The sequence below is a fragment of the Anas platyrhynchos genome, chromosome 16, assembly GCF_047663525.1.
Source record: "Anas platyrhynchos isolate ZD024472 breed Pekin duck chromosome 16, IASCAAS_PekinDuck_T2T, whole genome shotgun sequence".
In the NCBI taxonomy this organism is placed as follows: domain Eukaryota; kingdom Metazoa; phylum Chordata; class Aves; order Anseriformes; family Anatidae; genus Anas; species Anas platyrhynchos.
Window position 1 is genome coordinate 7,352,332 of NC_092602.1, and position 17,771 is coordinate 7,370,102.

The 17,771-nt window shown below is 58.4% G+C and overlaps 2 protein-coding genes across 8 annotated transcripts in view; both read left to right on the forward strand.

The window, feature by feature from the left end:
* Window positions 1-4,609, forward strand: part of SRRM4 (serine/arginine repetitive matrix 4) — a 70,234-nt gene extending 65,625 nt beyond the window's left edge. For all 7 annotated transcript variants that reach the window (XM_072024296.1, XM_072024294.1, XM_072024295.1 and 4 more), the window contains 4 exons: window positions 681-902; window positions 1,133-1,243; window positions 2,905-3,048; window positions 3,636-4,609. In XM_072024296.1, the coding sequence (XP_071880397.1) occupies window positions 681-902; window positions 1,133-1,243; window positions 2,905-3,048; window positions 3,636-3,897 (739 nt within the window). In that variant the 3' untranslated portion in view covers window positions 3,898-4,609. The remainder of the gene's footprint in view (window positions 1-680; window positions 903-1,132; window positions 1,244-2,904; window positions 3,049-3,635) is intronic.
* A 6,086-nt stretch (window positions 4,610-10,695) lies between these two features.
* On the forward strand, window positions 10,696-14,227 carry HSPB8 (heat shock protein family B (small) member 8). Its single transcript, XM_027469893.3, has 4 exons — window positions 10,696-10,860; window positions 10,964-11,578; window positions 12,572-12,635; window positions 13,447-14,227. Exons 2-4 carry the CDS (start codon window positions 11,200-11,202, stop codon window positions 13,604-13,606), a joined length of 603 nt encoding a protein of 200 aa, XP_027325694.1. The 5' UTR covers window positions 10,696-10,860; window positions 10,964-11,199; the 3' UTR covers window positions 13,607-14,227.
* The last annotated feature ends 3,544 nt before the right edge of the window (window positions 14,228-17,771 follow it).

A 17,771-nucleotide genomic window follows, 5' to 3' on the forward strand; every position in this document is an offset into this window, starting at 1 on the left:
CCATCACTGCCTCCCTTTTCTGGGGATTTGCTCAGTGATGTTGAGGATGAAGGCGCTGAAGCATAAGGGCTGGTACCCAAGGCTGTGCTCAGGCGGTGGTGTTAGGGAGTGATTCCAGGCCCTCAGGTCTTAAACACCAAAAATTAGAGCCAGGCTGTGGTCCGGAAGCGGGAAGGAACCGGGAGAATTGGTATTAGGAAGGACGAGTCCCAAATTTTCAGTCAGAGGACACAATTTTAAGGCCCTCTATACTTCTCACACCGTGACTCCAGTGAGATAACTCTGCCTTCGCATGGGTGGAGCTGGAATTGCAGCTGGCCACTGCTGTTGGTAGGCCAGCCCCAAAGCACAGCCAGGACACTTCTCCTGGAGGTGCAGAGATTCACACAGACCTCTCAAAAGGCAGCGGGACGTGCCTGCTCACACTGCTGTGCAGGCCCACAGCTCTGGCTGTCCTTGCTGTAGGGCTTCTCCTCGCCTCGCTGCCTCCCCAGGCCTGCAGGGCACGGGGCAGAAGAGCTGCCTGAGACCTGGAGGCTGAGCTCTTGTGCTCTGACAGCAGGAGCCTAGGAAACCAGGAGGTTTTTATCCCCTTTGGGACTGGGAGGACGGGAGTGCTGTGAGCTCATGTAAGCCATAAGCCACGGCTTAACTGACCACCCGAATGTATATGTTTTCAGAGCGTGCCTGTCCTTGTGTCTCAGCTGTTCGGAGGAGAAGAAGCGAAATTTGTCCCCGTCCCCAGCCCCCAGCTCCCCAGCAAGGCCGTGCTCCCGCAGCGAGTCGTACAGCAGCACGGACAGGTCCTCCCCTGGCTCCAGCCGCTCCAGCCGCTCCCGCTCCTCACACCACAGGGCCTCCCCCAGGTACTCCCGAAGCAGGTCCTGCTCTTCAGGGAAGAGGTAAGGCCAGTGCAAACGGCTGTCTCTGACACCCTGGGCAGCTTCCAGCCCTTTGCAGGCTGTCAGACTCCTCGGGGAACTGGGTGAGAGGGTTTTTGTCTGTGGATTGGGAACCACATAGCTCCTGCAATATGGGACATCTCTTCCCCCCATCAGCCAAGATTAGGAGGAGTCTGGTACTGTCTCGCCTTCCAGCATCTTTAACTCATACATTTATTCCCTATCCCCAGGTCTTCTTCACGGTCCCCCAGCTATTCTTCCAAATCCTGCAAAAAAAGTCCTGGAAGCCGGAGTTCAAAGCCTCGCCGGAGCCCCAGTTACTCCCGCTACAGCCCCAGCAGGTACAGCTGCCTGCATGAGATAATTGCTGCCTCATGCCTCCCCACTGCCTTGTACTCCAGCCTGGTGCCCTCTGTCAGCCCCAAACTGTTCCCCAAGCTTCCTCGCTGGGTGCTTCAGGCACTCCAGTACTTCTCAGCAGAGTGAAGGAGGAGCAGGGAGACACAGAGCAAGGTTTATCTCCGTATGTTATGTTGGCCTGCAGCCCTATGGAAATATCTGCCCGTTTATTGCCCCAGAGCTGGTGCTGGAAGCAGAGGACAGAGCCCAGCAGCGAGCCTTTCGCTTTCTGTGGCAAGAGGGGATTTCCTATAGCTGAGAAATACCCACCCTGCATTGATTCAGAAGAATTTCACCCTGAAATGTCCCGCTCTCAGGGCAGGGAGGGAGGCTGGTGTACCCCCAGCACTGAAGCACCGCAGCACCTCGTACTCAGTGGCTCTTCCTCCGCTCCGAGCTGCTGCAAAGGACGCGCTGCTCGGCAGGGTGCACAGATGGCTGCCTGGGGATGTTTGCCAGGGCCTCGTGCAAGCAGGAGGTGCCTCACAGGAAAACCCGGGGAGCTCCGGGGCTGTGAGCAGTGGGCAGAGCGTTAGGCTCCAGCCGGGTCTGCCTTTGGCTTCCATCGTCCAAGAAGCCCGCGGCAGCCAGCAGCACGCCCCTGCGGCGGGGCTGCAGCCCTTGTCAGAGAGAAATCTTAGTGCAGCAGGGAAAGACGTGCAGCAGGGAAGCTTTTCAGGGCTGCGGCTCTGCCAAAGAGGTGTCAGGCCCTGAGAAGTGTCCCTGCTGTGTGGGCAGATGCCAGGTACCCTCGTGCTGGCGCTCGTTCAGCCACGCAAGGGGAAGCACGGTCCAGGCGGCTCCGCTCACTCCACACCCTGCAGGAGACACACATCTCACAGCTCAGCCCCGGAGATGCCTTTGGGCAGTTGTTTTTTTTTTTTTTCTTTCTGGTAACATCTCTGCTGCTGAGCATACTGTGAACATTTGGCACCCTTAAATGTTACATTCCCGGGGCTTGATTCCTGCAAGCTGCGACAGTCCCTGCTCTGCCGTAGGAGAATGTTTCCTGTGTGCAGGGCCCGGGCTCCTGCTCTGTAACGTCGCGCTTTGCAGATGGCAGCGAGCAGTGAACGGGGTGTATGAAATCATCCGTGTACCGCAGAAGGGCCTGTGCTGACGTGTACGGGAGTTTAACAAAAGATAAAACCATAGCAACCCCGACACTCCTTCTGGCGAGCCGTGCGGCCCTGCAGGGGTACCTGGGGCCCTCGGTGCGCGTGGGGCCCGCTGGCAGGGCCGTGCTCGCCTGGTTTCGCAGCACAGCCAGCAGGAGCAGCTTTAGCAGAGCTGTGGAAATACCGAGTGCAGCTACAGGCATGGGTACGGGGGAACCATCTTAGCTCAGCAGCGTGGGACAGCCGGGAGACTGCTGAATCCTCCAGGCAGCCCAGAACTGGTCGGTGTCTGTCTGTCAGGCCCCACAAGTGTCTCACTGCCCAGCTGGTTGCGTGTGCAGGGCTGATGCCACCAGAGCTCCGAGCTTTAGGGTGCTCCCTTTTGGAGCTGCGCGCCTTTCTGGGTTGTTTTCTGGGCATTCAACCCCAACGCAGCCAACTGCACCCGCACGAGCCCAGCGCTGACTGTTCCCAACCTTCCCTAGGGACCGTGAGCGAGAGCACAAGTACGGCTCCAGCGAGAAGGAGTCGCACAGAGAGCGCGACCGGCGGCGGCGGTGCTCCTACTCGCCCCTGAGGAAACGCAGGAGAGACTCCCCCAGCCACCTGGAAGCGCGGCGCATCACGAGGTATGGGGACATTCTGGGACACCGGCCTGTCCCTTGGAGGGAGGCAGGTTCAGCTGTCCCTGCTGGGGGACGTGGGATGTTCTCTGCTCCCAGCCCTTGCCCGTGGAGGTTTCTCCCATGAGCCTGATCAGCAGGCCCGTCTGCCACTCCTAGAGCTTCAGGATTTCCAGCTAGAGGCAGAGAGAGGATGCAGGGGTCTCATTTACAGCCACTGAAGAAAAAAGGCAGATGAAGTCAGAGCAGGGACTTGCCCATCAGATACGAGATGCATCCCCCTGCAGGCTGTTTGCTTCGCCCTCTCCTGTGGTCGATATCCCAGGCACAGAGAGCCTGTAACCCTCACGCTGAGGGCTTCTGGGGACAGCATCAGGCAGAGCCCAGCCTCAGACTTGGTGCTTGGGGCGTTCCCCAGGGCCCTGGAAGTGGGTGGCAGGAATCCCAAAGCCTGTCAGCTACCTACTTTATTTCTTTTAAATAAACAAACAAGCCAGGAAGCTGTCAGTACAGCGTAAGCAATGCTTACTGGAGGTTTAGGCAGTAAATCTGTCCCGGTGTTCCTGGTAACCCACATCTTTCTGTCCCCACAGTGCCCGCAAGCGCCCCATCCCCTACTATCGGCCCAGTCCTTCCTCCAGCAGCGCCAGCAGCTACTCCTCTTGGTACAGCAGCTTCAGCCGCTCCCCCAGCCGCAGCCGGAGCTACTCCAGCTCCCGGACGAGCCGGAGCCGCAGCTGGAGCAGCAGCAGCGGGGAGGGCAGGAGCCGCAGCCGCAGCTCGGGCCCCAGAAGCAGCCGCAGCCGGAGCAGGAGCTCTGAGTCAGGAGGCAGCTCCGACAGCCTGCGGCGCTAGGGAGTGCCACCGATGGCTCGCACGCTGCCGGCACCTCCGAATTCCTGGCATTCTCCACGTCCTTCCCACCTACCCGGCCATCGAGAGCAATCACCCCGATACCGATGCGATGGCAGCACCGGGTCTCCCTTCCCCACTTCGGACACAGTAAGAGGCCGCCTGCGCACGGTGCGGCTCCTTCGCCACCTTGCAGAGAGGATGGGTCTGTCCCGGCTCCCCCAGCCGGGGCTGGAAGAAGGGTCGGTGCCCCACAGAGAGCCTGGTACTCCAGATCTGCTCCGTCCTCACCAACAGCCCCCATCTCTCCACCGCTGCCATTCTCCAAGAGCCACCAGCTGGTCCAAAGGAAGAATTTGTCTCCCTGCTCTTCTCCTGCCAAACCGGTAGCCAGCAGATTAATTTCCCTTGGAGGAAGAGACACATTTAGGGAGGAATTTGCTGGGAAGCTTTAGTGATGAGTGGGGGTGACCTGTCATAACCAAGGCAAATATCAGGTCCCGTGGGTGTCTCCCCCGGAGTTTCTGCCCACTCTGCAGCAGGCCTCTTCCATGAGAATATTTATTTATTGCCAGAAGCCAGTCTCTGCTAGAAATAGAAGGCTAGGAATCCCTCCTGATGTTAACTCCAGGGGAAAAAAAAAAAAAAAAGCTCCTGCCTTTTCCTACCAGGTGTGCGTTCATCTTTCACGGGGTCGTTTTGTTTTCCCCCAGCACTGAGACTCGTGAACGTGCTGAGGTCTGAAGCAGATTTGGGAGTGGGGAGTCAGTGCCATGGTGTGAGAAGTGAGGCTGTGGGGTTCCCCTCTTGGAGGCCTCTCCTGCAGTTTGGGGGCAGTTCAGGTTTTTCTAAGGGTTCCTTGATCTCCAAGAGCAAGGTGGGACTGTGAGGAGCTGAGGGCGCTGGGTTAGCTCCGGCGAGGTACCTGCAGCGGGGTGTAGGGAGAGCACATGGGGCAGAAGGGCTGTGTGTGAGCCAGGGAATCCCAGCTCCACATTCCCTTAACAGACAGCGGTGGTCAATAGAAGGAGGGTTTGGGGCAATAACTTCTTGAGGCTCAGGCTCCCCTTGAAGTCAGGATCAGCCTCATCACTCCAAGTGTAAACCCAGAGGAGATTTTCCCTCCCTGGCACTACACAGCCGAAAAGGCTCCGCTCTCAGCTCTGGCCACGGGGTGACCGAGCGGCTCCCCGACGCACGGCGCGGGGTTTGGCCTCCCCCAGCACTCCACCGCTGCTCCGAGGCTCTTCCCCTCCCCAGAGCTGCAGCAGGGTGCAGGGGAGCCCAGGTTGGTGCTGGGGGGACAGGAAGGGCCCCCACTAATTGCCTGTTTTTCCCAGGAGGGCCCTGCCTGCCTGGGCGGCCCTGCGGTTTTGTCTCCCTGCCAGGCTTGCCAGCCCAGCTGCCTGCGCAATTACTGTGTTTTGCAGGGTAACAAAGGCTTCTCCCAGCACAGGCTGAGCTGGTGCTGAGGATTTTCTTTCTCTTACAACACCTGGCTGCTTAGAGACGCTAATTTAGGCTTAAGACTTCCCTCCCTCCCTTTTTCCATCCCCTCCCCTTCCATCCTGCCTGATTATTAACAAGTTTGGGCTTAATGAGTCAAGGAGGTGTGTCATGTAAGTGTCACAGAAAAGGGCTAAGGGGAGCCAGCATCTGCTGGAGGAGCAGAGGGCTTAGAAAGAAAAGCAAACTCACCAGATAAAGGGTTACCCAGGGCCCTGCTCCTGCTGGCAGCAGGTAAAGGGGCCAAGCTGTGAGCAGACGAAAGACAAACACAGCCTGGATGATTGCCTTATCAAGCAAATAAGCGTGTTATCTGCTGGAAAAAACAGTAGCGAGGGTTATTCTGCTACCTGGCTGGTACACGGGGAGGCTCGATGCCAGGGGTCCCCTTTTCCCAGTCTCATTCCCACTGCTGGTGCCCCTTGCCCTGTGCCTTCCAGCCCAAGCCCCGCTTATTTCCCAGTGCCCCTGCCTTGTTCCGTGGGGGTGATTTGAGGGTGGCTGAGGCACAGAGCTGGGCTCCTGGGGCTGCTCCGTGGGGAGACATCCAGCTCCTGGGGGCCACTTCCTAGGGCATAGAGAAAAAAATTCTTGGCAGGGCTGAGCAAATCAGGGCGCTGTGGCTGAGGATCGAAGACAGGGCGTTTGTGCAGCAGGGTGCTGATTCCTTCCCTTGCCCTGGGCCTGGCAGCAGCCCCTGGGCCATCTTCTGCAGTGAGCTCCCTTCTTGTAAAGGGCTGAAAACCTCACGCTTCTTCCCCAGAGAGTCTCTCCCAGTTTGGCATTTGAATGCTCTGTAGAAGACCTGATGGCAGTGAGCGGAGACCCAACCCCAAATCCACCGGTGCACGGAGAGTTGCCCCCTGCCCGCGTACCCCTGAACGCACACTTGTGTCTGCAGCAAGGCAGCAGCGAGCCAGGCGGGCAAAAACCAGGAAAGAAAAGAAGAGCTTCGTGGTGTAAATACCCAAACCCAGCGCTGACTGGAGTTCCTCGTGGCTGGGGACGGACGAACAAACACCGCGTCGGGGTCCGGCTGCCCCGCGCCTCCGGGACTGCCTCCGCCTGCACAGTCCATGGCAGCTAAACGCTCCTGGGGTTTCCCAAGTGACTCGCGTTGGAGCAAACCTCTTAATTTATTTATTTATTTATTTATTTATTATTATTAATTATTCTCTTTTTAATCGGACGTCCGAACGGATGCAGGTGGCCGCCGTGAGCAGTATTTATTTATTCTATTTTTTTGGGGAAAGGGGAGGTTGCCGGGGGGGGGGGGGGGGGGGGGGGAGGGACAATTAAGTTATTTTGGGACCCGTTTGCCTGTTCTGAGCGTCTCCGTGTCGCCGTTGCTGTGTAGAGGTTCTCGCAGCGCCTGCCTCTCGGCCAGGGGCTGGGCTCCAGCTGCTGCCAGCCCCGCTTCCCCCCGGCCCCGCTGCCGAAACCGGGCTGCTCGGCACCGCTCCGCCGGCTTCCCTGGGAGGAGGAGGCCGTCGCCAGGACTCCCCGGTGTTGTTTATCACCGCGCCACGACCCACCCATGGAAAAACTGAAGAAGCCAGACCGTGAGAGAGCGAGCTGCGTGCGGGAGGTGCTTGCAAAACCCAGCCGCCAGTGACAGGACCGAACCGTCCGCGTGTACACCTGTGTGTGTGTGTATGTGCCTATGTGCATATACATGTGTATGTTTCCCTCGGTGGTATTTATCTCTTTATTTTTTAACTTATTTAAGGTTTTTCAGTACAAACCAGACCATCAGCCTCCCTGTCAGTGGACAACTGGGTTTTCTGTCAGTTTGCGAGAAGCCCGTGAGCTTTTCTGTCTCTGTGCCTTTGCCAGTGCTTCTTTTTTTTTTTTTTTTTTTTTTTTTTTGCATTTTCACTCATTCGTTGCTGTTATGGGATTTTTTGCTTCCAGCTGGCGGGCAGCTCGCTCCTTTTGGTGCAGGTGAATCGCTGCTCATCGGCAGCCGCTGCACCCAGGACCAGCTGGGGCCTCACCGAGAGCAGCGAGGCTTTGGGGCAATCTCTCTGCCACCTTACGGAAGTGCTGTCTCAAAGGGTAGAGTTCTCTTTCCTCATTCAAGGGCTCCTTCCTGCCCGTGATTTTGTTTCTGTCCCAAGCACCCTGGTTGCCTTTCCACGGCAGAGCACACGACGCAGCACCCACAGCACACGTGTCCCCCCGGGACTCTCCCTGCTCCCTGGACCAGCCTTTTCTTGGGGTTCCTCCTCTCCCACCCCATACGTCGGGGCCAGGTTCCAGCAAACCCAGCCCAAAATCCCCCTGCGGTTTTGCTGAAAAGCGCAGAGAAGGGATACTTCAAAGCACCATTGTGTTATTTCATCACGGGTTGCAGCACTTGCTCGTGCTCTGCTTTCTGTTGACCATAACTTTTCTCCATGTTTTTGTTGTTCTGGGGGACTGACGTTGTACCAAACCTGTCTGCAACAGCCAATCAACGTTATTTTGCTATGCATTGTACATATATTGAAAAGGCTGAGAGGACTCAGCCTCTTATTTAATATTTATTTCTCCTATTTATTGAGCATTACTTAGAAAAACTATTTGGGTCTTGCCATTGGGTCCAGGAATGTTGGAGCCTTTTGCATGCAGCGCGGTGTGCCGTATATGCTGGAGAGAGGTGACTTCCCGCGGGGGCTGGCCTCTGCCAGCTCGGGGGCATCTGCCAGACCAACGAGGCTCCTTGGGAGCTCAACCACCAGAGACTGAGGGAGAAATATCAGGGCTGCGGAGCTTGCTCCTGTCCTCTCCCCAGCGCTGCAATGAGCAGGAGCTCCTGTCTTTGAAACAAAAGGTATTTGTTTGCAGTAGGGTGTTTGCTTGAGAAAGGGACGGATTTAGGTGCCTAACTGAAGTCTTTGCCCTTTAGTGTCCCGCGGGGCTTTCTTATCTCTGTACTCGAGGATGAATGATTCCTATCACTTTTGCTGCTACCTGGAAGTTTGCACAGGATCAGGAGGGTTTCTGAAGCACCACTACATCCGCTGCTGCAGCAACAGCTTCACGGGAAAGCAGCCTGATCTGGGGCTCTTGCTTAGAGAACAGCACCCCGAGCACCAGGGCAGCTCTCCATGTTCAAAATCCAGGGAATGGGGAGATTTAGAACAAAAGCCAAGACAGGAGAAAAGCTGCCAGGGAAGCGGTGTCCCTGTTTTCTCGCCTGTTGGTTGATTCCTTACCAAATTATACCGGCACAGCTGTTCATTTGACTCCGTTGTAAAACTACCTTTGCTTTCCATGGAAATGCATACTGTATTCTTTAGTCTTCCTGGGGTATTTGAGTTGTTAGCCTGTTTAGAAAAAGGGTTCCAATAAAGATTCAGATGGTATCTGGTTCTCATCACAGCCCCGTTTCTCATGTTCCTTTTGGATGCGGCTGGGTGCGGCAGGATATTTTGGGTTCTTTCAGCTGCTCGGTGGGGCAGGACATGTGCCTGCACTCTCAGCTGCTGAGAACCGGGTCCTCAGGGCATGGACTGGAGCAAAAACAGTTGTTCGGGTTCCTGCCAGCTCTCCTTTTCTCGGTGGGCCGGGCTTTTGCTGCCCTTTGCTGTGGGATTTGGGTCACCCCCAGTTCAGCCAACGCTAGCGCAAGCCAGAAACGCAGCTGTTGCGCCAGGGGGGTCGGGGTTTGGGGGCTCCACAGGGATGATGCCCCTCACCTGGGGATGCTCCTCGGGACCAGCCGTGTGCGCTGGTCGTGGCACTGGGCTGAGCCCTGATGGCAGCTCAGTTGTGCACCCAGAAAGGCTCCGGCCATGGGACAGAGACAACAGGGACATGGGGCAGTGTCCCCACGTCCCTCGGCAGATGGGTGGCCGTGCCGCGCTCCCCAGAGCTGACGTGGCGCCGCTGGCAGCCGCGGGGCCGGCTGGGCGGTGGGAGGCAACTGGGAGGTTTGGAGTGACAACAGGAGCTAAATCGGGATGGCCCCGGAGAGGGACGTGTGACTAATCGGGATAAACAAGGCGACAAGGCGAATTCCTGGCCGGGGAGGGAGGATGGCCCGGAGCTACTGGGGAAATGCAGGACTGAGGAAGTGGGGAGGCTCCTGGGAATGCAGCAGGGATGGTGGTGGCCATGGGGCTGCACCAAACCTCCCCGAGGCTCAGCCCCTCTTTCCATGGGCTGGTGTCACCCCCAGGACACCTGTGTCACCCCGACTGGGGGGAGCCCTCAGCCAGGCAGGACAAAGGGACAGAGAAAGACGCTTCGGCCTCTGCTGGCAGCCGCCTCCCTGCTCCTCCCAGGCCTCTCCAAGGCATCCCCTTCGGTCCCCAGGGAGCCCCCGCCATGCCTGGCCATGCCCCCGTGCACGCAGCGGTGCCGGAGCCGAGGGATGAGCAGGGGAAGCGGCCGCTCCCTACGCCAGCCAAGGCAGCTCCCTCCCCAGCGGTGCCGCGCCGGCGCAGCGTGATTAATGCCGTCAGAGTGACCAGCAGCTGAACCGCCGCGCGGCCTGCAGCGCGTTGCGGCCTCCCCGCTGCAATTAGCGCCATCGAGTCCATTAGAAAAATTGCAGGAGCGGGAGGCAGAGCCGGGGAGAGGACGCGGCGTGAGGAAGTGGCCCAGCACCCGGCACTGCGCATCCTCGGCGCATCACCCACCCACCCACCTCAGCCGTGCCAGGACCCCCTGCAGGGACACCACCAGGTACCCCCACTTGCACCACCGGGCACCCTGCTCGCACCGCCGCCACCGCACCCCTTCCCCCTGCACGCTGCCCTGTAATTAGCTCCGCCACCACCGCTGTGATTAGCACCTCGCCCTGCTGCAGCAGGGCCGGGCACGCGGCGAGGAGGAGGAGGGCGAGGGGGCGAGGACCCTGCCTGGCTGCTCTGTGGGGTCCCGCTCTCCCCAGGCAGTTTGGGAGCATTGCTCCAGGCCCAGCCCCGGGCATCAGCCTGCAAATCCCAACCGGCTTCGTCCCCTCGTGTGCCATGCTGGGGGGTGGCGGTGACGCATTTCCCAGCACAGGGGGCTGCTCAGTGGCGTGGGGACACGTGGCCATACAGTGCGGGGGCCGGACCCACCAGGGGGGTATTTTTAATGGGTGACATTGGGGCGAAAGCGATGAGCTCCGGGGTTATTTTTAGGCAGGGGCCAGGGCAGCTGCTGAAAACGCCGTGGCCCCGTGGCTGCAGGGATCCTCGGGCCAGCAGGAGAGGTCAGCTGCCGCAGCCCAGATTCTCCACGGCTGTTTCATCCTCTCCAAAATACTCGGCTGACAGGGCAGGAATTGCAAAACACAGCCTCCCCCCTCCCAAAGCCGTATAAATAGCGCTCGCCCGGCGGCTGGAAGGTTACAGAAGTTTCTCGGCTCCGAGCTCAAGCATTTATTGCAGCTCTCACCCGGGAGCGGCGGGGAAGCCGCACCGTGATTGTAGGAGAGAGAGGGGAGAGATAAGCTTTTAATCTTGGGATATTCGTGTTTGTTTGGTTGTTTTTTTTCTTCTCTGGCCGAGAAGTTTTATTTTCCACCGCCCGATCCCTGGGACTGAAGCCAACCAGGAAGCTTTTTTTTTTTTTTCTTTTGGTCCAGAGATCTCCTCCGTCCTTCCTGCACTTGCTTTTCGAGCGCCGAATGGTTCAGCCCTGAATCGGGGTTCCTCCATCGCCCTCCGCCTGGTGCCGGGGAAGGAGCAGCCCCCACCGCGCCCACCCGAGCCCCCTCCCGTGTGGATGCGCTTGCCCCGGGCTGGGCTCCCCGGGGAATTTTACAGCCAGGAGCGGCCCCACTGAGGCTCCGTGAGCCCCAAGCCGCCGGAGCGGCGAGCCATGGCCGACAGCCAGCTGCCCTTCTCCTGCCATTACCCCGGCAGGCGAAGCGTCCGCGACCCTTTCCGGGAGCCCGGCTTGACCTCGCGCCTCCTGGACGATGATTTCGGCATGTCGCCCTTCCCCGGGGACCTGACGGCGGACTGGCCCGACTGGGCTCGGCCCCGGCTCACCACCACCTGGCCGGGCCCGCTGCGCGCCGGCATGGCCCGCGCCTCCGCCATGGCCCCCGGCTACGGCGCCCGTTTCGGGGGCTACCCCGAGAGTCGCAGCCCCGTGCCCGCCTCCCGCGAGCCCTGGAAGGTGTGCGTCAACGTGCACAGCTTCAAACCCGAGGAGCTGACGGTCAAAACCAAGGATGGCTACGTGGAGGTGTCAGGTGAGAGCCAAAGTGCGGGGACGAGGAGGAGGAGGAGGATGGGGCGCAAAGGTCCTGCCCTGCCTGCGGCCACCCCACGGGCTTGGCGCAGAAGGGGTTGGGGATGTGGTGGGGGACCCTGCTCAGGAGCCGCGGTGGCATGCTTGCTGCCAAAATGGGAAGGAAAGGCCTCCTTTGGGGTAAGTCTCCCCAATTTTAGTCCCAGCTGGCACCCAGCAGCGAGCTGCCGAGAGAGGCCCCAGCTTGTCTGGGTTAATTATAGCCGTGTGAGGCCAGAGCAGAGGGAGAGAGGGAGATTCCCTTTAAAGGGGCCGAGAGCGAGGCAGCCAGAAGCACCTCCCTAAAAACCCAGCCGCGACGCCCCAACACGTCGCCCCCAGCCCCGAGCATCCCCCGGGCCGATGTCCCACACCTCCTGGGGCTGCTACAGCACAGTATTTGCTCTGGGGGCTGATTTGGTGTGTCGGGGGACACTGTGGGTTGGGGGGGCCTGGGCAGCCTCGGAGCTCCAGCCCCATCGGGGGGGTCCTCATGCAGCACCTGGCAGCTGGCGGAGGATGGGGGCGAGGGGATGGGGCCCCTGCAAAGATTTTATCACATCTGGGGGCTCCTTCAGCTCCATCTCTTGGCAGCAAGCAGGACCCAGGCCTTCATGGGAAACAAAGGTGTTTGGCCGGGGAAAACACCCCCTCCTCTTCTACTTCCTTCTCCTCAGAGCAGTGCAGCCCCAGAGGCCGGGCACTTGCTGCTGCCTCAAGCTGCTGGCATCTCCCTTCACTTTTTTTTAACAATCACTTCATTGTGACGATCGCTCCCATTTTAAGCTCAAGGCCTGGCTGGGTCTGGTGTCTCCCTCCCCACGTGAAAGCCTCTATGCTGGGGAAGGGAAAACCTCTCCTTTGGAAACTTTCCTGGGTTTGGTTTTGTTTTGCTTGTTGGGTTAACCAAAGGAGCCCTGCGGGGTGGTGACACTGCCTTTGTCCTTCCCCCCAGGCAAACACGAGGAGCAGCAGGTGGAAGGAGGCATCGTCTCCAAGAACTTCACCAAGAAAATCCAGTAGGTATCACCCGGCCCCAGGGCATCCTCCTACGCCCTCTACAAGCACAACCCCATCCCCGTGACATGGGATGGCCGCAGCACTGCTGTCTCCACCCCAAAATCCGCCCTGACACAAGAGCGGGCAGGCACGGAGCAGCGCCCGCGGTGCTTTTCGGTCCCCTCCCTGTATTTTGGACCCCAGCAGGAGAGGGGTGCACGGTGCCAGCACATCCTGCGGGGCCGCGATGCGCTGATCCCATCACCAGCCCCAAAATACACCCATTCATCAGCGCGCGGCCGCGTGCGTACCCGAGTACACATCCGAGTGATGTCAGGCAGATCTCTATCGCCTTGACTCACTCAGCTAAGAGCAGCGGGGAAGGGGAGCCAGCGCCAGGTGCAAACCGCAAGCAAGCAGCGGGGGCTTTTTGCCGCTTGGCTTCCCCAAAATATTCCTGGGAAAAGGCTGCGTGCGCAGGGCGGCCGCGCCGGGCGAGAGGCAGGCGCCGAGGCTCCTTTTACGGGCAAGGCGCCGGGCACGGGGCTGATTTACTCGTGCTCGGCAGAAGCCGGCGCAGGCGGCGGTGACGTCCTGTCAAACACATCTGCCGTGGAGATTAAACAGAGCGCCCGGCGGGTGGCGAGGCGGCCAAGAGACCGCTCTAAATATCCCCGGCGCGTTCCTGGGAGCTCCGGGAACAACGGGGGGATTCGGGGAGCGCCGCGGGGGCTGCTGACCCTGCCCATGTGGGCATTCCCAGCAGGGATGCTGCGAGCCACGCGGCCACCCCAGCTCCCAAACCCATTTGTCTCTCTGTCCCCGCTCCAGGCTGCCCTATGAGGTGGATCCCATCACCGTCTTCGCCTCCTTGTCGCCGGAGGGGCTGCTGATCATCGAGGCGCCCCAGATCCCCCCGTACCAGCAGTACGGCGAGGGCGGCTGCGGCGGCGACATCCCCGTGGACAGCCCGGAGGCCACCTGCGCCTGACGGCCCCCCGCACCCCGGCGGCCTCCTCTCTGCTCCCCGCTCCCCCCCTGACCCCGCTCCCCGGTCCCCGGCGGGGTGGCCCCGGGGCACAGCCTCTCCTGCTCGCGGGGACGGCAGCGCCCGCCGCCCCCCGGGACCAGCTGCCACGGCCACCAGGCCACTGTCACCACGGTTTTGCGGCGGTCTGATGCTCCGGTAGAGGGTTTTGTGTCTGTCAGACCGGGCAGAACGGGTGTCCTCGGTACGGTCCTGTTGTTTTTTGTTTTTTTTTTTTCTGTAAGGTGAGCGGGCGGGATGTTTGTAATGATAGCGAAAAAGTGCCCTTTCCTCCTCTTAAATCGAAGTGGAATCCTGTGGTCCTGTGTCGTCTTCTTCTTCTCTGTTTTTGGTGTTGTTTTTTTTTTTGAACTCCACAAACGGCCCCTCGCCAGCCTGAAGGCACGCGTCCGGCAGCAAGGGCCGATGGCACAGCCCTGTCCCCCCTGACAGCCAAACCCCCACCGGACCTGCTGAGAAACGTAAACTGTCTGCATGTTTGAACATTTTTTTTTTTCTTTTTCCAAAGAGAACTTGTGCTTTTACTTTTCAGACTTGAGGAATAAAGATGAGTTGATGTTCTTAGCCTCTGCTGGTCTTGGCTGAGCTGGAGGGCTGGGAGGCGAGGACAGGGGCGGATGGGGATGCTCGTGGGCATTTCCGTGCCCTCTGGATGGGCTGCACACCTTTGTTCCTACTTGGGGATGCTAAACCAGCCTCAGCTGGGAAATCGGGGTTTTTCCCCACACCCTCCCCACTCACACGTCCCCCAGCAAGCTCCTGGCCGCAGCTCAGCCCTGCAACCCAATGCCCAGGGCACGGCAAAGCAGCGGTGCCAATGGGCGCCTGGAGCAGGCACCTGGTTTTCCATGGCGCCAGGAGGGCCTTGGAGTTAAAAATACAGCTCACATGCTGCACCCGGGCTCGTTCGGGGCTTGGTTACCAACAACAGCCCCGCCGTGTGCTGTAAACCCTGGCCCTGGCATTCCCCTGAGCACAGCAGCCTTGCTCGCACAGGGGCTTGGGGGGGATGAGGTGCAGCTGAGCCCCGCTCCACCCCAGGGTATTTGGGGAGGGCTCCAGGCCTGGGGCATGGAGAGCCCAGGCTTGGCCCTTTGGGAGCTGGAGCAGAGGTAGGAGCTGCTGGGTGGGTGTTGGTGAAATGGGGGCATGTTATTCAGCCTCTAAAACTCAGCAAATGTCCCCAAACTGCCCTGGGGGGTGGTGAGGGATTGCCCAGCTGGGTTCTGTTTGCAGCGTTCCCTCCTGCTCATCTGCAGCTGGGGGAAAGTGGTTTATTTCTTTATGCACCTTCTGGTCTATTTGGTTCTGTTTCCCAAGGAACTCCTTAATAACACCTTAGAAACAATGCTGTGAAGTGCACCAGTGGTAATTCCTTACCAGCTGAGGCTGCGTCGGCAACAAAGCCCCCTAACAGGGGCAACTTGCTGGGGCCTCGTTGGTGAGCACTCCCTCGAGCTGCTGGATCCTCCGGGAACCCCACGCCAACAAAATGGGTGCAGATCAACACTTTTTCTTTCTTCTTCTTCTTTTTAATTTTTTTTTTTCCTGATCGCTGCAGCGAGGGAGGCTTTAAAAATAAATACTGCTCCGAGTGCTTCAGCAGGTGGAGGAACAGGTTTGGAAACGCCGCGGCGTGATTCCAGCAGCTCGGCCCCGTGCCCGGGGCTTTCTGTCTGTCCTCAGCCCCTGGGTGAGCTGAGGCTGTGAAACCATCAGCCCCATAACAAAACATTGCGATAGCCGCTCCAATTACATTATGTTTTTATGGCCTTGTTGCAATTAGGCTGCATTTTATGGTGTCACGGCGTATTACCCCTTGTGGCTGAACACCCGCTCTGGCGCGGGGCCTCCCATGCAGGAAGCACCGAGGGGTGTCCCACATTTTCCCCCCCCCGGGGATGAGGCGAGCTCCGTGCGTGTCCCCGAGGATTCGTTTCCCAAAAATGGAAGCAAAAAGCTGAACTGATCGCTTTTGGCTGGCAGCACGCGGGGCAGGGTAAGCAGCACACAGGCAGCTCCGGGGAGGGCTGGAGGCACCAGGCATCCTCGGAGGGCCCCCGTCATCCTGTGGCTGAGGGGGATCTGTGCCCCTCGTCCCCCCCTGGCTCCCCCCTGCCCTGCTCAGGTCTCTGCAGGGCTCGATGCGGCTCCTCGGGTGTTTTTTCCTTCCCAGAGCATCCCTCAGTGTGCTTCCGGCTGGCTCTCACACAAACCCAGGCTCACTCAGCATGAATCCGTTCCTTTTCTCCCCAGAGACCATCCCATGACGGTTCTGGTTTTCCTCTGCTGAAGTCCACATCGTTTTTACATACTTCTTTTTTTTAATGTTTCTATTTGGAGTTCCTCCTCCTTTGGAGGCTTTGCTTTGCTGCATCCCTGCTCTCTACTTGCAGAGCAAATCTCATCTCCCTTTTTTTCCCTGATGTCTCCAAAGAGGTGCTTTTGTCACACGATGGTCACTGGGACAGAGAAGCAAAAATACCTACTTTTCCCATAATAAAAATGAACCTGATGCCATAGAAATAACACAACCAGGTGCCTTTCCATGCCTTAAATCAGGGGCTGAGCACTTCAGCAGCAGCTCCCAGCCTGTGCTACCACCCTGTGGAGCATCTCCAGCCCCTTCCAGGGACCCCCGCTTCCTTCCCCAGCAAATAATGTGCTGTACCCATGTGGGAGGACTTCTGGAAACAGCACAGATAACTAAGGGCTGTCCTGCCATTTGGTGTAGCAGACAGATGCTCTGCAGCAACCCTGCCCCCCCCCCCCCCCTCCCCGAAGGAGCCCAATTCCCTCTCCCTTTTCCTCTTTCATCTTGCAACAAAAAGCCCCCTGTCCAAGGCAGCCTTGGAGATCTCTCCTTATTAAGCAATCTCCTTGAAACACATTACATCAGCTGAGGAGGGTGGTCATGAAGCACAGAAAGCCTGCAGAAGAGCTCATTAGAACAAAAAAAATCACAACTAATTGGAATAAATCAAGCTAAACCATCTCCAGCGTGAAGGTAAAGCAAGGTGCAAGTGAGTGCTTTTCCTAGGCTGGTGCTGACCCCAGGCTCCTCTCTGGAGCAAAGACCTGGCCTCGTGGGAAGGCTGCAGTGTTTCTGCTGCTGGGATGGAGCGAAAGGTGACACAAAGCTGGGCCTATGGGTTTTGGGGGTTTTTAGTTGGTGGCAGTGAGACCATGTTGGCTTGAAGTCACTTCTCCTCTGGTCTGGAAAGAGGTGTGGGATGTGCACCCTGAGATGGGTGCTGGGGGGCACCTTAGGGTTCCTGCACCTTAGGGTTCCTGCACCTCCCAGGAGAAGTTTTGGAGATCTCATCATGCTCCTCACCACAGTTAACACCAAGGGTGCCAGGGAGCATGGGGCAGCAGCACCATGGTGCCCCACGGTGCTGGCTGTGGCCGGGGCACCAGGGCTGGTGGCATCACTGCCACTTGTGCTAGGAAGGGACGTCGCTCCAGCACAGGGAAATGAATTAGTTTCATTAAGTCGAAACGATTAGCTCCAGGCATTGATAATGGTACTTAATGGGTGTAATACATTTTTTTCTGATTATGCTGTTGTATACAGCGGTGTATATCATTAATATCCCTCTTTAAACCTCCTTCTTTTCACTGCCACTCGTTATTTTTGAGTCCTCATGCCCGAGCACACTGAGCTGCCTGTGGGGGCTCTGCCCACAAGGAACACCCTGGCTGAGCTGGTGGCCAGGATCAATGGGCAGCAGGAGGATGGGATTTGGCTGCAGGAGATGGGGAAAAGCTTGGAGCTCTCCATTGTCCCCTAGGAGCATCACCACCTTCTCCATGCCCTTGCTGAAACGTGGCATTGCCCTGAGGAACAGCCAAGCCCGGTGGCTCTCCTGCTCCTTCCTCTCCCGACCCCTTGCGATCTGATTAATTCGTTAGGATTAACCTCTCTTTAACAGCTTGATTAGCTGCATTTTAAAACTCCATTTGTTTTCCTCTTTGCATCAAGCCTGAGCCAAAAAAAGCGGCCAATTTGCAGCGACGCTGATTGGCTGCAATTTCCGAAAATCAGCGCAAGTTGCGGGGAGGCGTGCTTGGCATTTTGATCCCTGCTCGGTGATCAGGAGCTAGC

Excerpts from the sequence above, each read along its gene's own strand:
- HSPB8 (XM_027469893.3), top strand. The coding sequence starts at position 11,200 with ATGGCCGACAGCCAGCTGCCCTTCTCCTGCCATTACCCCGGCAGGCGA. Across the intron at positions 11,579-12,571 it reads TGGCTACGTGGAGGTGTCAG|GCAAACACGAGGAGCAGCAG; the intron begins GTGAGAGCCAAA and ends CCTTCCCCCCAG. Across the intron at positions 12,636-13,446 it reads AACTTCACCAAGAAAATCCA|GCTGCCCTATGAGGTGGATC; the intron begins GTAGGTATCACC and ends TCCCCGCTCCAG.